The 18,437-nt window shown below is 34.8% G+C and overlaps 1 protein-coding gene across 8 annotated transcripts in view; it reads right to left on the bottom strand.

Annotated features, from left to right (window-relative positions):
- Positions 1-684: 684 nt before the first annotated feature.
- LOC129235783 (cubilin) overlaps positions 685-18,437 on the bottom strand; it is a 157,390-nt gene continuing 139,637 nt past the window's right edge. For 2 of the 8 annotated variants that reach the window (XM_054869818.1, XM_054869822.1), the window contains 3 exons: positions 17,429-17,606; positions 4,355-4,534; positions 685-1,870 (listed from right to left, as the gene is read on the bottom strand). In XM_054869818.1, the coding sequence (XP_054725793.1) occupies positions 1,560-1,870; positions 4,355-4,534; positions 17,429-17,606 (669 nt within the window). In that variant the 3' untranslated portion in view covers positions 685-1,559. Of the gene's footprint in view, positions 1,871-3,585; positions 3,673-4,354; positions 4,535-17,254; positions 17,347-17,417; positions 17,607-18,437 lie in introns of those variants that run through there. The other 6 variants (XR_008581601.1, XR_008581603.1, XR_008581602.1 and 3 more) reach the window with 6 other exon arrangements.

Below are 18,437 nucleotides of genomic sequence, written 5' to 3'. Positions count from 1 at the left end.
TTGCCGTTGCATTTGTAGTAAATACGTAATATTGCCATAAAAAAAATGTCATGTTCTTCAGGCATAGCACTATTATATATGTATGTATATGTAATATGTATGCACTAAAATATGTATGTATGTATGCTAGTCATTTATTTATTTATTCGCAATAAGACTCGTACGTATTGTTTTTTATTGTATGTATGTATATTTGCTAACGTATTGAGCACATTTTAGAATAATTTTTTGCAGATGTGACATTCTGTGGTTGTTCTATTGCTGTTGTTTTTTTGTTTTTGTTTTTTTAGTGGATGAATGATGGATGTGATGGGACTAAAGGGATGGAGTAAGTTTGTTGCATTAACCAATTATTGAATGGGCAATTGTCATATGGTATTTCTGCGCAGTAGTTTTTGTGCCGAATGCGCTGCTGCAGTTCTTTTGATCCACTTGTATGCAATGCGTATGTACATATATATCCATGTACTGTATGAAATGTATTCGTTTCTCCACGGTTTGGCGGTCGTGTAGAGATGTGCGCGATACTACGAAAATATTCATATGCGTTATGCTGTTTAGGTGTGTGTGCGTGCGTGTGTGATCTTAAGAATATTAAACGTATAATACTTTTCAATCGTATCAAATATAAAAATCAACAACACTTTGGTTTTTGTCTCGGGTTTATTTTGAAAGGTCTTATCGTTTTTTTTTTTTTTTTAATTTTATACATTTTATTATATTGTATAAGTTTTTTGCTACTCATAATGAGCTGTTGGTTTTATTATTTTGCAAATTACATTTATTTAATCCATTCCATTCCCTTTCATTTTCTCGCCTGCAGTTTATTTTCATTTTTCTTTCGCTTATAATTTGCTACTTTTACGCTGCTTTACAAAAATTAGCCTTTTCGAGATATTTACTCGTTTCTTATCATTATCGACACTGTTAACTTTTAAATGGGAAATATATGGAAATTATCTTACAATAAAGTGTTCAAAATGATCTTCCAAATAGCGCGTATTAGTATTCTTGCATTATAAGGGTAAAAAAATACATAAATCAATGGTACTCCTGCTCAAGTGGTCTGTCGGCGTACACTCAAGCACATTTCATTGTAGAAAAGAAAAAGGGCAAACTCATTATTTTATCTGAATAACACATACATATGTAAATATATGCTTGCATTCATTCCGTTTTTCTGTCTCCTTAAAAATTGCTTCAGCTCCTCACTTGAATCGTTTGCGATTTTTGAATTCACTTGCGTCTGTCGAAACTTTCCTTTTCTTTAGTCAATTGTTTTGTTTCTTGCAACATCGCATACTTTACTTTAGGAATTTTGCTTTAATTTCTTTTGTTAATTCTCTTTTATCCTGTTTTGTTTTGCTTTTAAAAACCTGACTTAACTATTCGTACAGCTTTATTACTATTACATAATTTCGCTATTTTTATTTTTATTAATTAATATTTTATTTATTTTATTAAATCTGTTCCTATGTTTGTAAATTTTTATAAAATGCCGCATATTTTTTTAACAATTGGATAACGTATTTCGTACCCCTTATTCCTTTCACCAATTGTTAAACAGTTTCCAAATGATGCATTTGTTCTAGATGATTCTCATCATCGTCGAATCGTACGTCGTTGATAAATATCTCGTGTTGCACATTGTCGAGATCGAGTTCATCCTCATCGTCCAGACCGTCATCATCGTTTATTAGTATACCTGAACTGATGCCGTCGACGCCTGCGATGCAGATGTGTGGCGGTGGTGGTACACTTGTGGGTGGCAACGGCGCTGGTGGTATCATCAAGGAACCGCTATTGATGCCATGTAGGCTGCCTGATATGCTGGCGCCACCTTGTAAATGTCGACGACTTGAACTTAAGCCTATGATCGTACGGAAAATGTGAAAGATATACTAATTCGATTTGGAAGTCACTTAGTATGAGTGAATATACATTTGTAGGAAAAAAACACAATAATTAAAAGCACAAAAACAACATAAATAAGTTAAAAACAAACGGTTTTATATGCAATACCTTATGTAAGCAAATCGTAAACAATCGGGAACAGTTTGCCAAATTACGTTTTGAAAACTTGCCGAAGCTCAAACACAGGAATATTTTTTTTCCTTGTTCACTCCTCTCGGGAGCATAGGGCCTCGACAAGACTCAGTCTTGAGTTGGTTTCGTAAAATCTATTTTACTTTCTGGCAGGGTAGGTGATTAGCCTGCCGCAACCAAACACAGAAATATACTAGTTATGTATTTTTGCACCTAGAATCTGAAAGTATTCTTTGCTAATATCTAATATGAATCTGATAGCCCCTTTAATTGTTTCTTATTTTTTTCTTTTTATGTAAAGGGTTTTCCAATAGGAGGTGTTATGATCAATGGTTTCATTGCTTGTGTGGCACGTAGCGCCGTCTTGTTGAAAATAAACGTTGTTCAGATCAATATTCCACCGGACCATAAACCGCTCCAAACAGTCAGACGTTGAGGATAGAGAGGCTTTTCAACAATAACTCTTGCACTTTCTGAGCCCCAGCTCCGACAATTTTGCTTGTTGACTAAGCAACCGAGGTGGAAATGGGCCTCATCACTCAAGATGATTTTTTGATGGAATTGGGGAAATGCATGAATTCAACGACCTAATGAGCAAAGACATGACGTTGTTGATAATTGGCCGGCTTGAGTTCTTGTGTTAACTGGAGATCCAAATCTTTATGCAAAATACGGTTTAATGACGTTTGTGGAATGGCTAATTCCAAAGAACGACGAGGAATGGACAAATCTGGGTTTCCTTCAACACTTTCGGCTACAACAGCATTATTTTCGGCTGTTTTTGAGCGAATTGCACGGGTTTTATTCTTCCCATCATTAACTTGTCCCAACAGCTCGAATTTTTTCACCAATTTTTGTTTTGCGGTCCGACAAGGCGCTTCACGATGACCCAAAAAATTTTGAGTTTTACGAACCGTCTCTGCCAAATTTTTACCATTTTTACAGTGAATTTTAATAATTTCAATGCGTTGTTTAAGCGTGTATCATTCCATTTTTATTAAAGGCTTAGTTTCTACTTGTCAAATATCAAAAAACGACAGCTCAAAAGTGACATCTACCGAAATAGCGGGCTATTCAAAATAACACCTGTTATTGGAAAACCCTTTACCATCGAAAGCTATCGATTGATTAACAATGGTGTTCCAAAAACCACGCTACACCTTTGGATCCACTTTCGTCTACGTCGGCATTTGATTTTTATTTCATTTTTATTTCTTTCAACAGAACGCAGAAAATTGAACGAGTTCTAGACTTCCACACCAAAGAAAGATCTAGTGGCGCTACGAACTAGACTATGTTGCTTGAACAGATAAAAATACTAAAGCCCTGAAAATATTTTATGCCGCGCTTTTGGGAGATGGCAGAGGTAGGGGATGGCTCCTTTGCACTGGAATAACTAGATGGATAAGAACTTGACTTCTTTTAGCTTTTCGAATTGGCTTTTCTGATGTAGTATAAAATAAACGACTACTGCAAAAATATTCGTTAATATTTAGGGCGACTGTCAAACTGCGAAATATGTTTATTTATAGGCTTTACCTGTTAATGCGGACACATTTTCATTCAACAAAATGTGAATAGTATGACTTATGAAGTGTGCTGATTAGGTTTAAAATTTTTTAAAAACTGAAAGTATAAAAAAATTAAAACTCAAATGATAAAAGAGAGTCTAATAATAAATTAGAGTAGAACAAACAAAAAAATTTAACCAACATATAAAGCAACCATCATATATATGTACATATATACATTTGCGTTCACATAATTAAGTCTCCTTATATTTTTATAATATTCGTAAAAATTTTGATGATAATTCGTTTTTCGTTAATTCTTTTATAAAAATAAAGTTTAATATAATATATAACAAAATCATTATAAAAAAATTTGAAATGTTGTACAAATTTCATAAAAATTTAACAAATTTGAAAAAAGTGCTCAACTTTTTAATCGGAATCTTTGGAAAATTTCTTGGTTTGCAGTTTCAAAGTCCATTAAATTGTAGTACAAAAAAGTGTAAGCGTAAGTTCGCTCAAAAATTACATTGATATTTGACATTTTTTGATTTTTGCATACGATGTTCAGTCTTTTTTCTTCCATATAAAAGACTTTCGAATATGAGCATTATATTAAGTTCAGAAATTTGATTTATAAGGATTTTGTTGTATTTTTTTGTTGTTGTTGTTGCACATTATTTTTATAAGAAATTAAAAAAAGAAATTTAGCATGAAAAACCTTGCGAATATTGTAAAAAAAATAAAGTTACCTAATTATGTGGACACAAGTGTATGCCCACAATTTTCTTACTTACCAGTTGCGCTGGTTTGGGAATCGTAGTGGGCATTGCGGTGCAAACCTAGTTGGCGCACATTTGCTCTACGTTTTCTTCTGGAGTGACAGAGTGTGCATAGGAGACAGATTAGGAACGAGACGACGATTAGTGTTATTATAATTAGAACGCCGTGATCCTCCTCGGGAGCTTGTGTGGTACCTTCGTTCCCGAAAGTTTTCATAATCACAACAACAACATCGAGGCAGGTCCAAAATTGTCAGGAATTCGTTGCACATAATTTTTTTTTTTTCAAAAAAGACAAAGTAAGCAAATGGCGGTTTATTAGTAAATTTGCAAACGTAAATATGTCACAAATAATTACTTTTGCATTAAGATAAATGTAAGTACATATTACTTATTAAATATCTCATATTTATTTAGTTATCATTTTTAAATATTTAAATAAAAATACATACATACATAAGTTTGCGTGTATATATATTTATTTAGCTTTTAATATTTCATAGTTTAAATATGTTGAAACATGTTTAGTTAGTTTATTTTGTGAAAACGTTTAACAAGGTGTTGTGTCTTTCTACTTCCTGTGCTAAAAATTTGTCAATATGAATGGTTGCGTATGATTCCCAAGTGGGGTAGATACTTTTCAAGAGGATGCTGGGGAAACTGAAGGATATGTTTTTAAGCTACAGTTAGTGAATGACACAGTAAACAAATTAGTAATTGAGAGAACTCATTGTGAGTGAGTGAGGTGCATTATATGAACGGATGTGTGTTGTGCAATTATTTGTGGTTTGAACATACATACTTCTTCTTTAATTCAAAACTGAAAACATGGCGGTGCTCGCTTTACTTTTGGGTGAAAACTTTTTATTTTAATATGCAAGCAAAAGGCATGCGATTTTCAAAATAGAACCAAATTATAAGATGACGAATATACATATTAGTGTGAATAAAAAATAAATAAAAAAATCTAAGTAAATATTTGAAACGATTTAGTACGAATGGTGGATAATAAAGCTGATAATTAAAATTATTTACTCAAATTTGCTTAAGCTGACGTTTTGTTCTTTTCTTGGTGATCAATGAGTGTGATTTGAGTAGAGTTAGAGTTGTTTAAAGCAAGGGCACGACAACTAAGAGAGAATATGTTTGGTACCATCAACTCTTCATTAGATGGCGGTACATTTTTATACCGCAAGCAACTGTTCAATTATTTATATTGATTCTCGAAAATATAAGGCCTATGGAAAATGAATACGTCCAATCATATAAATACTTAAACATCCGAATGGGTTGTTGCGTGACTACCATTCGGAATTCACAGGGATAACGTAGGTTCGAATCTCAGTGAAACACCAAAATTAAGAGTAACATTTTTCTAATAGCGGTCGCCCCTCGGCAGGCAATGGCAAACCTCCGAGTGTATTTCTGGCATGAAGAAGCTCCTCATAAAAATATCTGCCGTTCGGAGTCGGCTTGAAACTGTAGGTCTTTCCATTTGTGGAACGACATCAAGACGCACGCCACAAATAGGAGGAGGAGCTCGGCCAAACACCCAAAAAGGGTGTACGCGCCAATATACATATATGTTATATAAGGTTGTCAAAAAAGTCTTTTATTGAATTTTCCATTGTTCATAAAATTGGTTATAATAATGCGATTTAAGTCAAATATGCGCCGTTTTGTTCGATTACGAGTTCCCAACGAGATGCCAACTTCATAATGCCCCTCTTATAGAAGCTCGCTTCTCTATTATCAAAAAACTCGAAGAGCCAATTTTCACAGGACTCTCTTGTGGACAACTTCCGACTACCAAGCTCGTTCGCCATGGACAGAAATAGGTGGTAATCACTTGGTGCGAGATCCGGACTATACGGTGGATGCAAAAGAACCTCCCATCCGAGCTCCCGGATCTTCTGGCGCGTCACCAAAGATGTGTGTGACCTGGCGTTGTCCTGATGGAAGACAATTCGGCCTCTGTTGATCAAAGATGGCCCCTTCTGAGTGCTGCATTCAAGCGGTCCAGTTGTTGGCAGTACAGGTCCGAATAGAGCGTTTGGCCATAGGGGAGCAGCTCATAGTGGATGATTCCCTGCCAATCCCACCAAACACACAGAAGAACCTTCCTGGCCGTCAATCCAGGCTTGGCCACCGTCTGGGCAGCTTCACCGCTTTTCGACCACGACCGTTTGCGCTTCACGTTGTCGTAAGTGACCCACTTTTCATCGCCAGTCACCATCCGCTTCAAATACGGGTCGATTTTGTTGCGATTCCGAAGCGATTCGCATGCATCCATACGGGCAAAAATGTTTTTTTGCATCAAGTCGTGTGACACCCATACATCGAGCTTCTTTTTGAATCCAAGCTTCTTCAAATGGTTTATAACGGTTTGATGACTCATGCCCAGCTCTTGGCCGATGCTACGGCTGCTCCTATGCCGGTCTCTTTCGATCAATTCAGCGATTTTATCGCAATTTTCGACGACAGGCCTTCCGGACCGTGGTGCATCTTCGATCACCTCTGCACCAGAACGAAAACGTTGAAACCATCGTTGTGCGGTGGAAATGGAAACTGTATCGGGTCCATAAACTGCACAAATTTTATTGGCAGCATGAGATGCATTTTTGCCTTTATCGTAGTAGTACTGTAAAATATGCCGTATTTTCTCTTTATTTTGCTCCATGTTTGCGACGCTATAACTCACGAACGACTAAAAGCAAACAACAATTAATCAAACACGTGTTAGCACGTGAAAAGAGCTTTCCAAAAAGCTCTAGCGTGAACCGATGCGACGAATACAACTAGAACTACGCGCTTGCAAAGACAAGCTTGCGGAAATACCGCAAGACTTTTTTGACAACCTTATATATATATATATATATATATTAGGGTGGTCCAAAAAAAAACTTGTATGCTGCCGCCCCCCAAAATAGTAAAGAATGAAAAATAAAAAGACCCGTATTTTTTTTTTTTTTTTTAATCAGACCATATTTAATGGTGCCGCCGGGGCTTTGAAATATCCCATGTATTTTGCATGGGAAAAAAATACTTTTTCGTAGATTTCATGTAAAAACCTGGAAAATGAATATATTTTAACCGGATAACTCAGTTTCTCTTCATAATTGGTCAGGGAATAACAACCAATTATGAAATAATTAATTTTTTTGTATTAACTATTTTTTATAGAACCCCAAAAAGCCCCCATAAAACGAAAATCTAAGAAAAAATCGAAAAACAATATTTTCTATTACTTTTATGAAAATAGTTAATACAAAAAAAATTAATTATTTCATAATTGGTTGTTATTCCCTGACCAATTATGAAGAGAAACTGAGCTATCCGGTTAAAATATATTCATTTTCCAGGTTTTTACATGAAATCTACGAAAAAGTATTTTTTTCCCATGCAAAATACATGGGATATTTCAAAGCCCCGGCGGCACCATTAAATATGGTCTGATTAAAAAAAAAAAAAAAAATACGGGTCTTTTTATTTTTCATTCTTTACCATTATGGGGGGCGGCAGCATAAAAATTTTAATATAAATTTTTTCCCATGCATTTTTGGACCACCCTAATATATATATCTACAATTAAGACCTGTTATTTGTTGTTTAACATGTAATAATGCAAGAACTTACCACTGAGCCTATCACAGATGGTTCATCAACTGCCGAAACATCTCGAAAAGTGCAGATATTGATGCGCTTTGTGCACCGGAATCATAAGCTATACTTTAACAAATATAAAGAGAATCGAATCGCTAACGCCAGTGGTAATTTATTTTCGATTTTCTCAATGATTTTTTGTCTAAAAAAACCATATAAATCTAATTTGGAAATTTTATACAAAAATTCGAATTTCTAGAAAAATGTGTGGTATGCATTTTTATAGCCTATTAAATTTTAGTACAATAAAGTATGAGTGAATTGACCCTGCACAAAATAGGCATCGTATGGAGTTTCATCAAATATCTTAAGGTACCTGGACTTCGCCGATGATCTCTGCCTCCTCTCTCACAAACTCACTGCCATGCAAGCGAAGTCACGTTGCCACGCACTGTCGGACTGTAGAACAACATTGCCAAGAGCAATACTATGAAAGTCAATCACAATAATGCAAGACCCATAATGGTTGACGGGTGTCTGATGGAATTTGTCGAAAGCTTCTGGTACCTCGGCTGCACTATCACGACAGACGGCGGAGAAAATGAAACAGACTAAATAAAGCAAGGGCGGCGTTCGGGCGAATGCATGGCGCACTAAACTGCGAATATTCTGCTTATGTGTGAAGTCTGTACTGTTGTACGGAAGTGAAGGATTACTGGTCTCCAACACCATCACATAGAGGCTACAATCCTTCGTCAACAAATGCCTCCGCAGGATCTGTAGAATATTCTGGTTGAACACCATTAACAACGAATCGCTGTGGAGATCAACGAATGAGGAGACCATTCTACGGGAAATCAAATGCAGAAAGTGGCGATGGATAGGTCACATGCTTAGAAAACCAGCAGATAGCATCACGAGAATGGCACTGCATTGGAACCCGCAAGGGAGCAGAGGTGGCGGTCGGCCAAAGATCATTTGGCGAAGGTCGATGTTGCGCGAAGTAGCAGATGCCGATATCACATGAGACGGCACAGAAACAACATCCTAGAACCGTGTATGATGGAAGAGTCTTGAGCGTGAAGTTGCTGAAAAATCTTGTTGCACATTTTCATCATCATTTCATTGATACCCTAATTTTTGGCTTACATTACAGGATCACTATTCTTGGAGATTGGGAAGAGCACAAGAGTACTCGCGTTGTGCGCGACTATAGACTCGAGCTCTTGATCTCTTGATAACTTTAATATAGTGAAAAGGATCCAGGAGGTGCGGTCAAAATCCAACCGCGGTTCGTTTAAGACAGAAGTCGGCAAAGACCCAGATTGTGGTGGTAATGTACGAAAAAATCAGCATAGCCATTGCTCAATTCACTTCATTGCCATTTGGACAACGATCAGACGAGTGAGTGAATATGTGCGAAATAAGCGGGCAGAACCCCCGGATCCTCACAGAATTTTGCTGATGATGACTACATCTAGTAATCTATTATCCTTGACGACTGATTGAACGAGTGTAAGAATACATGTGAAAAGAGCAGGCAGAATTCTATTGACGTGGCTCTCTCTCTGATGATGACCCTCAGAATGCTGCTTCGGATGACCGAACCTTGTAATCTATCATCATTGGAATTTAACACGTTCACCACATAGTAGAGTGCATAAGTTCTTTGTACTTGACTTAAGTATGTTCTGTTCATCAGCCGGGTCGGTTACCTTGAAACTGCCAAACTGGTCGAATTTTCGAATGGTTTTTGTATCGGTAACCATCTCAAGCTCTTCGGGTTCATATACTTAAATATCTTTTGTTCTTATGAAAAATACGTCATTCGTTCCTCTACAATAGATTTATTTAAAGCTAGGAATTTGACTTGCCCTCCATGTGTTCAATGGTCTGCCACATCTACGACTTCCTTGCGGATTACAGTCTAAATTTGCTTTGACCAAACCAATTCCCGATATTGGTCTCAAAAACTCTTCGCTCTTAGGAGCACATCAAGTGGCAGCTATTTTTTAAGGACTAGCGCAGCTGCATACCCTGAATCACGTTGGTTGATTGTGGCCGACAGCACAAAACGTTGACGTGGCGTACGCAAAAAAATTGTTAGCTATTCTTGGGTAAATGGCAATCGACCACTTTCCCCACTTGAGTGGACTTCTGCATACGAAACCAATAACCGATTGACAAGATTAACCACTGAACTGTACATGAATTAGATAAAAGGGTTTTCATCACTTGGGGCTTCTTATTAGCTGGTGTTTTTTCCCTTTTAAATCAACGTTGTTAAGACTGATAATCCAAAACAATCTAGAATTTTTACGGCGAATTTGATTTTAATAGAGAGCCAGGTGTACCATGGCAACCCAGCAAATAAAATTTAAAAAAATTTTAAATGAAGTTGCGCAAAATCATACATAGTAATCATAATCTTAATAATTTTACTTAAAAAATAAAAATTGCTTATTAAAATTATACTCGAATTCATGGATTACATACAGATGGAGTGTAGGCGGTTATTTTAGAGGCACTACCTGACTAAATTCTTGATTGTTTACGACAAAAAATCGATGGAAATGTAAAACTGGTTACTAATACATAAACAAAGAGGTCTTGCAATGGAATTCAGCATTACCTACATTCTAAAGGCACCTTATATGGTAAGCAGGTATGTATGTATTTATGTTCTTTTGCAGATTCCAACTTACTACGTGTACTAACTACTACAGCCGGAGTGATTCAATTCTTAACGAATCCTCAATGAAATGAGGAAATGACGTTTGAGGAATATACAGTGACATTTAGTGGAATTTGTACTAACGACTTAATGTTAATATGTTTATGTATTTATGTATATATGTGTTTATGTAATATTTATAATATCCATTGAATATACAGAAATTGTTAGGTAAGCATGTTATAAAAATATGTAGCAAACAACAGTTGTTTAAAGATTTGTTGTAAAGTTGTTAGTATTTGAAAGGACTCACGTGTTTCTGAATCAATGATGTCTTATTTGTATGCGAAAAATGTTTTAGTATTGGCTTTATCAAGTCAATAAACTGCACTAAATTCAAAGCGATATTAGTTTTCACTTTGTTAGTGAAGTGTGACTTTGTAAGGATCTTTATCGTGTCTTCGTTTGAGTTGATTTAGCAATTCAAGAATTTTAAAAGTTTTCTTTTCTTATTTTAGTGTTCTTTTGCAATACAACAATTAATATAAACCTAGTCTTTCATTTCCGATGTGGTGCTAAAAAATATTTAAAACTGTAAATATCGCACCACACCAATTGCTAAACCAATAAGTTGAATTAATGATGGCATCAGAGGTGTATTTCCGTCGCCTGGGCGTATTAGTATGAGGAAGGCGTTAAAGAGAGGAAGAAAAGTTAATAAAAAGAAGAGGAAGAAGAAGCAAGTAGCACACAACAAACAATTGCAAATTTATATTTATTTTGATAAGTTTAAAAATGAAATAGAAAGGTGAGAAGAAGAGGGAATCGCACAAATACATGAGCAAGAAGAACAACGAGATGAAAAAAATAGAAAGAAGTGGTGGAACAGGAAAAACACTTAAGTATTTGGCGAATTAATGGCTGAATGATGATATAAGTATGAGGTTTATTGCTCTTTTAAATTTAACATCCGCTTTGTATCGGGTGTTTTTTAAGAGCTTGGGAACTTAAAATGATAGTACCAAGTAGAAATATTGGTGAAATGAATTTTGTTTTATTATTATCTGGTTGATAATATCATGGCATTTTTTTTTAATATGACTGGGTCCATTCGCTCAGTCCAATTTTTGACTACCTTTTTCAATAGATCTGACGGCATCGCATCAATGATGGTTTGAATATTGCAATCAACCGATTGTTAAGCGCGCTGTATGGGAAGTTGCGCCATCTTATTGGTACCAAATGTCGTCGATGTTTGGTTAATTAATTTTTGGAAACAAAAATTCAATCAGCATGCTCGATAGTGCTCGCCATTTACCGTAACGGCAAATCTTTACTCATTTCGAAAGAAATAAGAACCGATGATGCCGCCAGCGCTCAATGAACTTCGCGAACAGATTTATTTTTTTCAAAGTAAATTTCCACGATTTGGAAACGTTGTTCTGAAGTTAAACGATTAACGATGACTTGCCAAACCTTAGTTGTCAAACCATAGTTATCGACATTGATAGTTCCCATGCAGCTAAAAAACACCCGAAAGTTTCTATGTATGTATATGGTATACCTATGTATGTAAATGGATTTGATTTTTCGAAATATTCGTATGTAAAGAGCTTGCAAAAATATGTGTATGAAAAGTTAGTTGAAACTTATTATATTCAGACATGCACCTTAATTGAGGCAATTACGCTTTTAATTGAGTTATCGTATTTTGTGTTCACACATACACTGAATTAAGCAAACTCAATTTGATAGCTGAAAATGTCTTAGTTGCAAAATGGATAGAAGTTTAACCGGAAGGGCAAATTTAGAGATCAAGCTCCAATGGACAGATGGTACTCCTATCTTTGGGGTAGCGCAAACTGTTAGGCTTGCGAAGCTTCTCTGATACATGGTTTATAAAGATTCGACAAATTTTCATGAAAATTGCAAATTTTTTAATGGAATGTAAATACGCAATTTTATTGCCCATTAAATTCTAGAATAATTCTCGTTTGTTTTTGATAATTTTTTTCCTGATGGTTTCATGGTAAAATGGTTTCACAGATTTCAAAGGGATACGTTCAATATCTTGTTAACTAGACTGCTTCAGCATACAATCAGATAAGCAATAGATCGCGTAAGGGTCAAAATAGAGATTTCCATCATTCAAAATAATTTATTTTTTATTAGTAAACAAGGGTTAATAGGATATATACACTCATTTCAATAAAATAGGCATGCGAAATTTTTTACCAGTTTTGCCTATTCATTATTTGTTTTTAAAAAATTTTGAAAATTCTTCAAAGTATTGTATACTTTTCTTGCGTCTTGCGCAAAATTTTAAGAGTACTGCAATTCATATAACTCTCGTCAAGTATGAAATATAATAACTCATAAAATTATTACCACATTCTAAATGCAATGTTACTTCATAAAAATAGAGGCTGTAAAGCTTAAACGTTCTATTTTTTATTTATAAAAAAAAAAACAGAGGAGGTTACGGATGTGCCTGTCGAAAATATTTAAAAAAAATTCTTGTATAATCCCGGTTGATATGACGGCTTGAAATCAACTTACGTTTCGTACAATATGCAAAATTAGGCAGTTCATGTGTTTTAATATTTTCTGTGGCTGTTCTGGTTTAGATTTTGATTCATCGTACTTTTTTATGGTCTGTTGCTCGTATGCATTTCTTATTTCAAATTCTTTGCCAATCTGTCTAGCCTATGCCTATTGGTTTCTCTATCTCTCCTATCCATATCTCTCCTATCCATACTCTTTTCTATGCAGAACTTTTAAAAATACTATCGGAGCAATGCAAATTATATATAAAATTCATAGGTTACAAAAGATTTTTCTACGAACGCAGGGTGATTTTAAACTTTTGCGCAAGACTATATGTGTGTGAATTGCTTATAAAGTCTAATGGATGCTTATGAATAATTCCTTGTGTAATTTTTTACTTCACCCTTTTTTATGTGACACCACTACTTATAGGAGTACATATAATATTATTAAAATACCTTTCCTGCATGTGTGATAAAACTACGTTTTTTCAAAAACCATATTTTATGTTTTTTCTAAAAATTTATACGAGTTTTTATATTTATATTTACTAGTAAGATTAAAAGAAATACTTTACATTCTCAAAAAATATATACAAAGTGTGGCTCTGAATTATATTATAGTAAATAAGTTAACGCAGTCTAGGCGACCGCCAGCTGTTTAGCGTGACGCTTTGATTGCAGAACCTCTAGTTTCTGTAAAAAAATTATTATAACCTTCATTGGAATTATAGTTGTTTTTTATTTTACTAAATTGGGCTTGAAAATTTCATGTTTAAGCAACAACAGGATCACACTCATTGAATGTCCATGCAAATGAGCTAAATTTATTGGGAATGACGGTAACATTTAGCGAATAGGGTTGATTTTTTTTCTTATGATTCTGAAGCGAAGCGTCAATTATGCACAGGTAGAGAGAGCCTAATTTTGCCGAGAGCCAAAACAGTGCGAATGAGCAAATCAAAATTCAGAGCAATGATGATTATAATTTTTTTATATTCAGCGTGTACTTTTACTGGGTTCTTGAAGGTTAAACTATTGAAAACTTTACAACCTTAAGTTCTTGCTCAGTCCCGCGAAAGAATATGGAAAAAACCAATTGAATTATGAAAACATAAGTGATGGGTTCTCCATATATTTTCTGTCTACTTCTTACCATTTGCCTTCTAAAGCGAAATATACTTATATTTATACTAAAAGGAAAAAGATTTCAAAGCGCTGAAGCTGTAAAAGAGGCAGTATGAGTCCCAAAGCTGGAATAGCTGACAGAAGAAGACTTCCGGTCATGCTTCGAAGAAGAGGGATTTACATACAAAATACTACTTTACATTGAAAGTGGTAATGAGAGAATATGTTTGAAATCAGCTTCATTATTTTGTTAATGTATCTCGTATATAATTCGGCGGCCCGCAGGTCTTCTGCTCCCCCTTCTTTTGTTATATGAGTTGACCCACTTGGCTGGGCCTTATACCTTGCTTTCGCTGAGAAGGGAAGACTGAATACCTCCTAAAGAAATATTCTAGATGTTCTTATTTTTTTATTATTTGTTTATATGTCTTTGAATGGGTACATTCTTACCGACTATGTTAAGCTAATGTACAATAGTTCAGTAATTACTAAGAAAAAAAGTGCGTGTAGCGTAGTACACATAGCGGAAGTGAAACTTTCAAGGCATACAAAGAAAGAGGGAGAGACCCGAGACAGTTTATGTATTCGACGGCAAATTACATATGTATGTATGTACATTTGTATATGAAAAACAATAATGCACAAGCGCAAGAACATCATCTTCCTTTCATATGTACATATGCATGTATGCCCAAATAACCTTGACTTATTTATTCACATGTCACAGCACATCACATCCTACAAGAAATCAGATACACATCCGCACTAGTGAACGAGTTTCTTCCTAACAAGTGCAAAAACAATTCTGCTCTAAGGCCTATGTAGGTGTGTACATATATACTCACTTTAAGCCCTAGCATGCATACATACACACATACCTACTTGCCTTTTAAACACATTCCAAAATGTTCTAGAACACAACAAAAACACAGCGCATTCACTTCATGCCTCAATAGGCGTATGTCGTCCAAGCCCAAAATCTAAGCCTAGCGACTACAAAAACAAAATACATTCATAGACGCAGGCGCAGCGGCCACGATTCTTTTAGTCGCGACGGCGCTGAACAATTTAGAATATTATATGGTACAAAAACAAAAAAAGGGAGACGTGAATAGCCTAAAGTGTATCTAAGATATTTATAAGGCATAACTCTCTCTCTCTCCTTTTCCTCTACGTTAAATCTTTTTTCATTCTCGCGGAACGAAAATGCCCAACGTTGCATGGCCTTGAAATTTTACTTTCCATTTTCGCTCGTCCAGTGACGCCTAAGAAGTTTCACTAGAAAAACGATTTAAGATGATTGACTAAGATGCCATACGGCCATGTAAAATCAGCACCAGAAGAATTGAAAAACAATCGGAACGTTTACCCCGTAATTGGTTCTCGATAAGCCAATTTTCAAGGTTTTGTACTGTCGAAGTTTCTTATTAGGGATATTAAATTGAGTTTCACTCAAAAGGGAAGAACAATCAATAGTTCCTGTAACGATACGAATGATAAATGAGCAATGATCTATTCTCGTTTGCTATCAATTGTTTTTAAGTCAACCAATAAACATCAAGAGCGGTACGATGGTAAAGGTTCAGAAAAGTATAAAGATTGGAGCGCAAGACAAAGAAAAACTTTCTGAACTCTCTCAATCCGGTTGCAGAGACATATTTGGCACGGTCTCTAAATAACAGCGGCATACTCTAACCTCGATCTAACAAACGCACAACACAAAGACAGTCGGCCAACTTACTGTGCATACATAAAATTAACGGAGTACCTCACTTCGCCTTGTTAAATATATGTATATGAAAAACAAAAAGCAACTTTTTGTATATAAATATTTACGAAGACCAGTAGATAGGGAGCTAGAGTATAATAAAAGTAGAGAGTGTATGCGTTATATATGTATGTATGTAAAATCTACATAGGAAAGTTAATAAGAAATACGCGAAAGTGTTAACCTCGATTTACGAAAAAATAAAAGCAAAGTTAATAGGGGTGCAGTACGATCAAATTATAAGGCAAATTTAGTGTTAAAAAATTTTAAAATGCACATATCACAAATTAATTAAATATTTATGAAGGAACAAAATCCTTCAGATTTCTATACCAGTTTATATATTTATAAAACACATAGTTATAGTTTACTGAATCTTGCATGTACATGTAGAAATGAAACAGTAATTCGCCTCAACTGCCAATGCTGCCTCAATTTCACGTTATTTGGATGTTACGTTTTTAGTTTTTAAGTGGACTGGCATTAATCCGTTTTGGAATAGTTTTTGCCAATTTTGCTTTTTTGTGTTGAAGTTATTTGTTTGGTATTTATGAAACTAGATGTTGTGATAATTATTGGTAAGAAGTTTAATGAATTTATTTAAAACAGTTGTTAGTGTACATAATATTATTGGTATAGTTTTTATAGAGCAGTATTTAAAAGTATGGTTTATAAGACAGTAGTAGATTTTAAAAGAGTATTAAAATAGTGGCGTCGGGTTCAAGTTGTTGTTAATACAAATAATGTAGTAAACTTATACTAAATGAAGAAGATAAAATAACTAAACATAAAACAAAGGTTCCAGTTTAATTAATAAGTATCTATGAAAGACAGCATTTTTTATTGAAATGAATGAATAGCAATGACAAAGTATGACTTGAATTGAGTCCAATTTATTAACCAATTTATTTGTATTGAAAATAGGTTTGTTTATTTAGAATTTCGTTTGATTTCTTATGCATTCGCACAATGTACATATGTGTATGTTTAATTGCCTAACATTTGAAATGTATAAATAATATATATGAAAACAAACCGTTGCGATATGTTAAATTGCTTTTAGTTGGTTTTGAGCAAATGGATTTGGTTTTTTTAATATTTGAGATTTAATTTTTTTTTACTTTATTCTCTACTAATTTTAATCTTTATATGTGTTTACTATATTTTAATATTTGTGAAATTGGTTGTTTTGAAAATGAATACATATAGAATGTAAATATAATCCTCAAATTTCCATCTCTCTTGCTTAGAATCAAATCAATGGTCGGAAATCAACTGAAATTATAAACTTAAGAAGAAAAAAACTTAAAGTTAAATAAAAGTAAATAAGAAAAAAATGAACTGAACCGTTCGACTCACTCACGACTCACAGTGCAATTCGTCACTATCATCTCCGGGACCACAGTTTTTGACACCATCGCAGCGTAGTTTATCGGAAATGCAGTAGCCCACCTCGCACTGAAAGTGGTATGTTGATTCGCAGAGTAGTCCAATGGACGGCGGTCCAGGACCTGAGTCTTGTATTTCAGTCCATACAATGCGGAAGCCCTGAAACAAATTTAAATACAAATTTCTATATATAGTATTTGAAAATAGAAACGACTAGCTGTTCCATTTTGAAAACTTTTTTACGTGTTGAATTAAGACCTCTTCTATTCGCCATTTCTCTGCTCGCTATCTTCATCGGCTCGGCTATCTTGACGAAAAATTTGCATGTAAAAGGAACAACCAAGTTATCGAGCAAGATTCACCGCTAGCAAATAACTGGTATAACTCACTATTTTACAAATAAATGTAATCTTAGGCAGTTCTATTCCAGGATATGTTTATTTATACCAGTTGCATTCTTGGCGAATAGAAAAGGCTTTAGTGACTGGATTTTGTAGAGAAACGAAATAGGTCCATAGAAAGTGAAGGCTGCCTTTTATTTATCGACCGTAAGCTTTTCGAGATAATTATGTGTTCGAGCTCGATGGTTGGAGGGGCTCCACCTATAGTTTAACATACACGAAGCGTGCAACCGAGTTATTGAAGGGTTGGCGAATTACCCAACAAAAGCGACATAATACATATTTTATATATGAAAATAAACAAACAGTAAGAAAGGTCGACTCTTTATATAATATTAAAGTGGCCTTTGGTCAATCGTTGTTTTCGCTTTTTTAACTTTTTTACAATTATTGAGGGTCGAGAACTAAAACTGTTCAGCTACAGAAAAAATTCCTCAGCTTAAGAAAAAGTTATTGGGTGTTTGGCCGCGCTCTTCCTCCTATTTGTGGTGTTTGTCTTGATGGTGTTTCCTAAATGTAGGGACTTACAATTTCAAGCCCAGCTTTTTTTATGTTAGAAATATACTTAGAGGTTTACCATTGCCTGCCG

This window comes from Anastrepha obliqua, chromosome 1 (genome assembly GCF_027943255.1).
Source record: "Anastrepha obliqua isolate idAnaObli1 chromosome 1, idAnaObli1_1.0, whole genome shotgun sequence".
In the NCBI taxonomy this organism is placed as follows: domain Eukaryota; kingdom Metazoa; phylum Arthropoda; class Insecta; order Diptera; family Tephritidae; genus Anastrepha; species Anastrepha obliqua.
The sequence above is the reverse complement of the archived record's forward strand: the minus strand, read 5'-3'. Positions and strand labels throughout refer to the sequence as shown.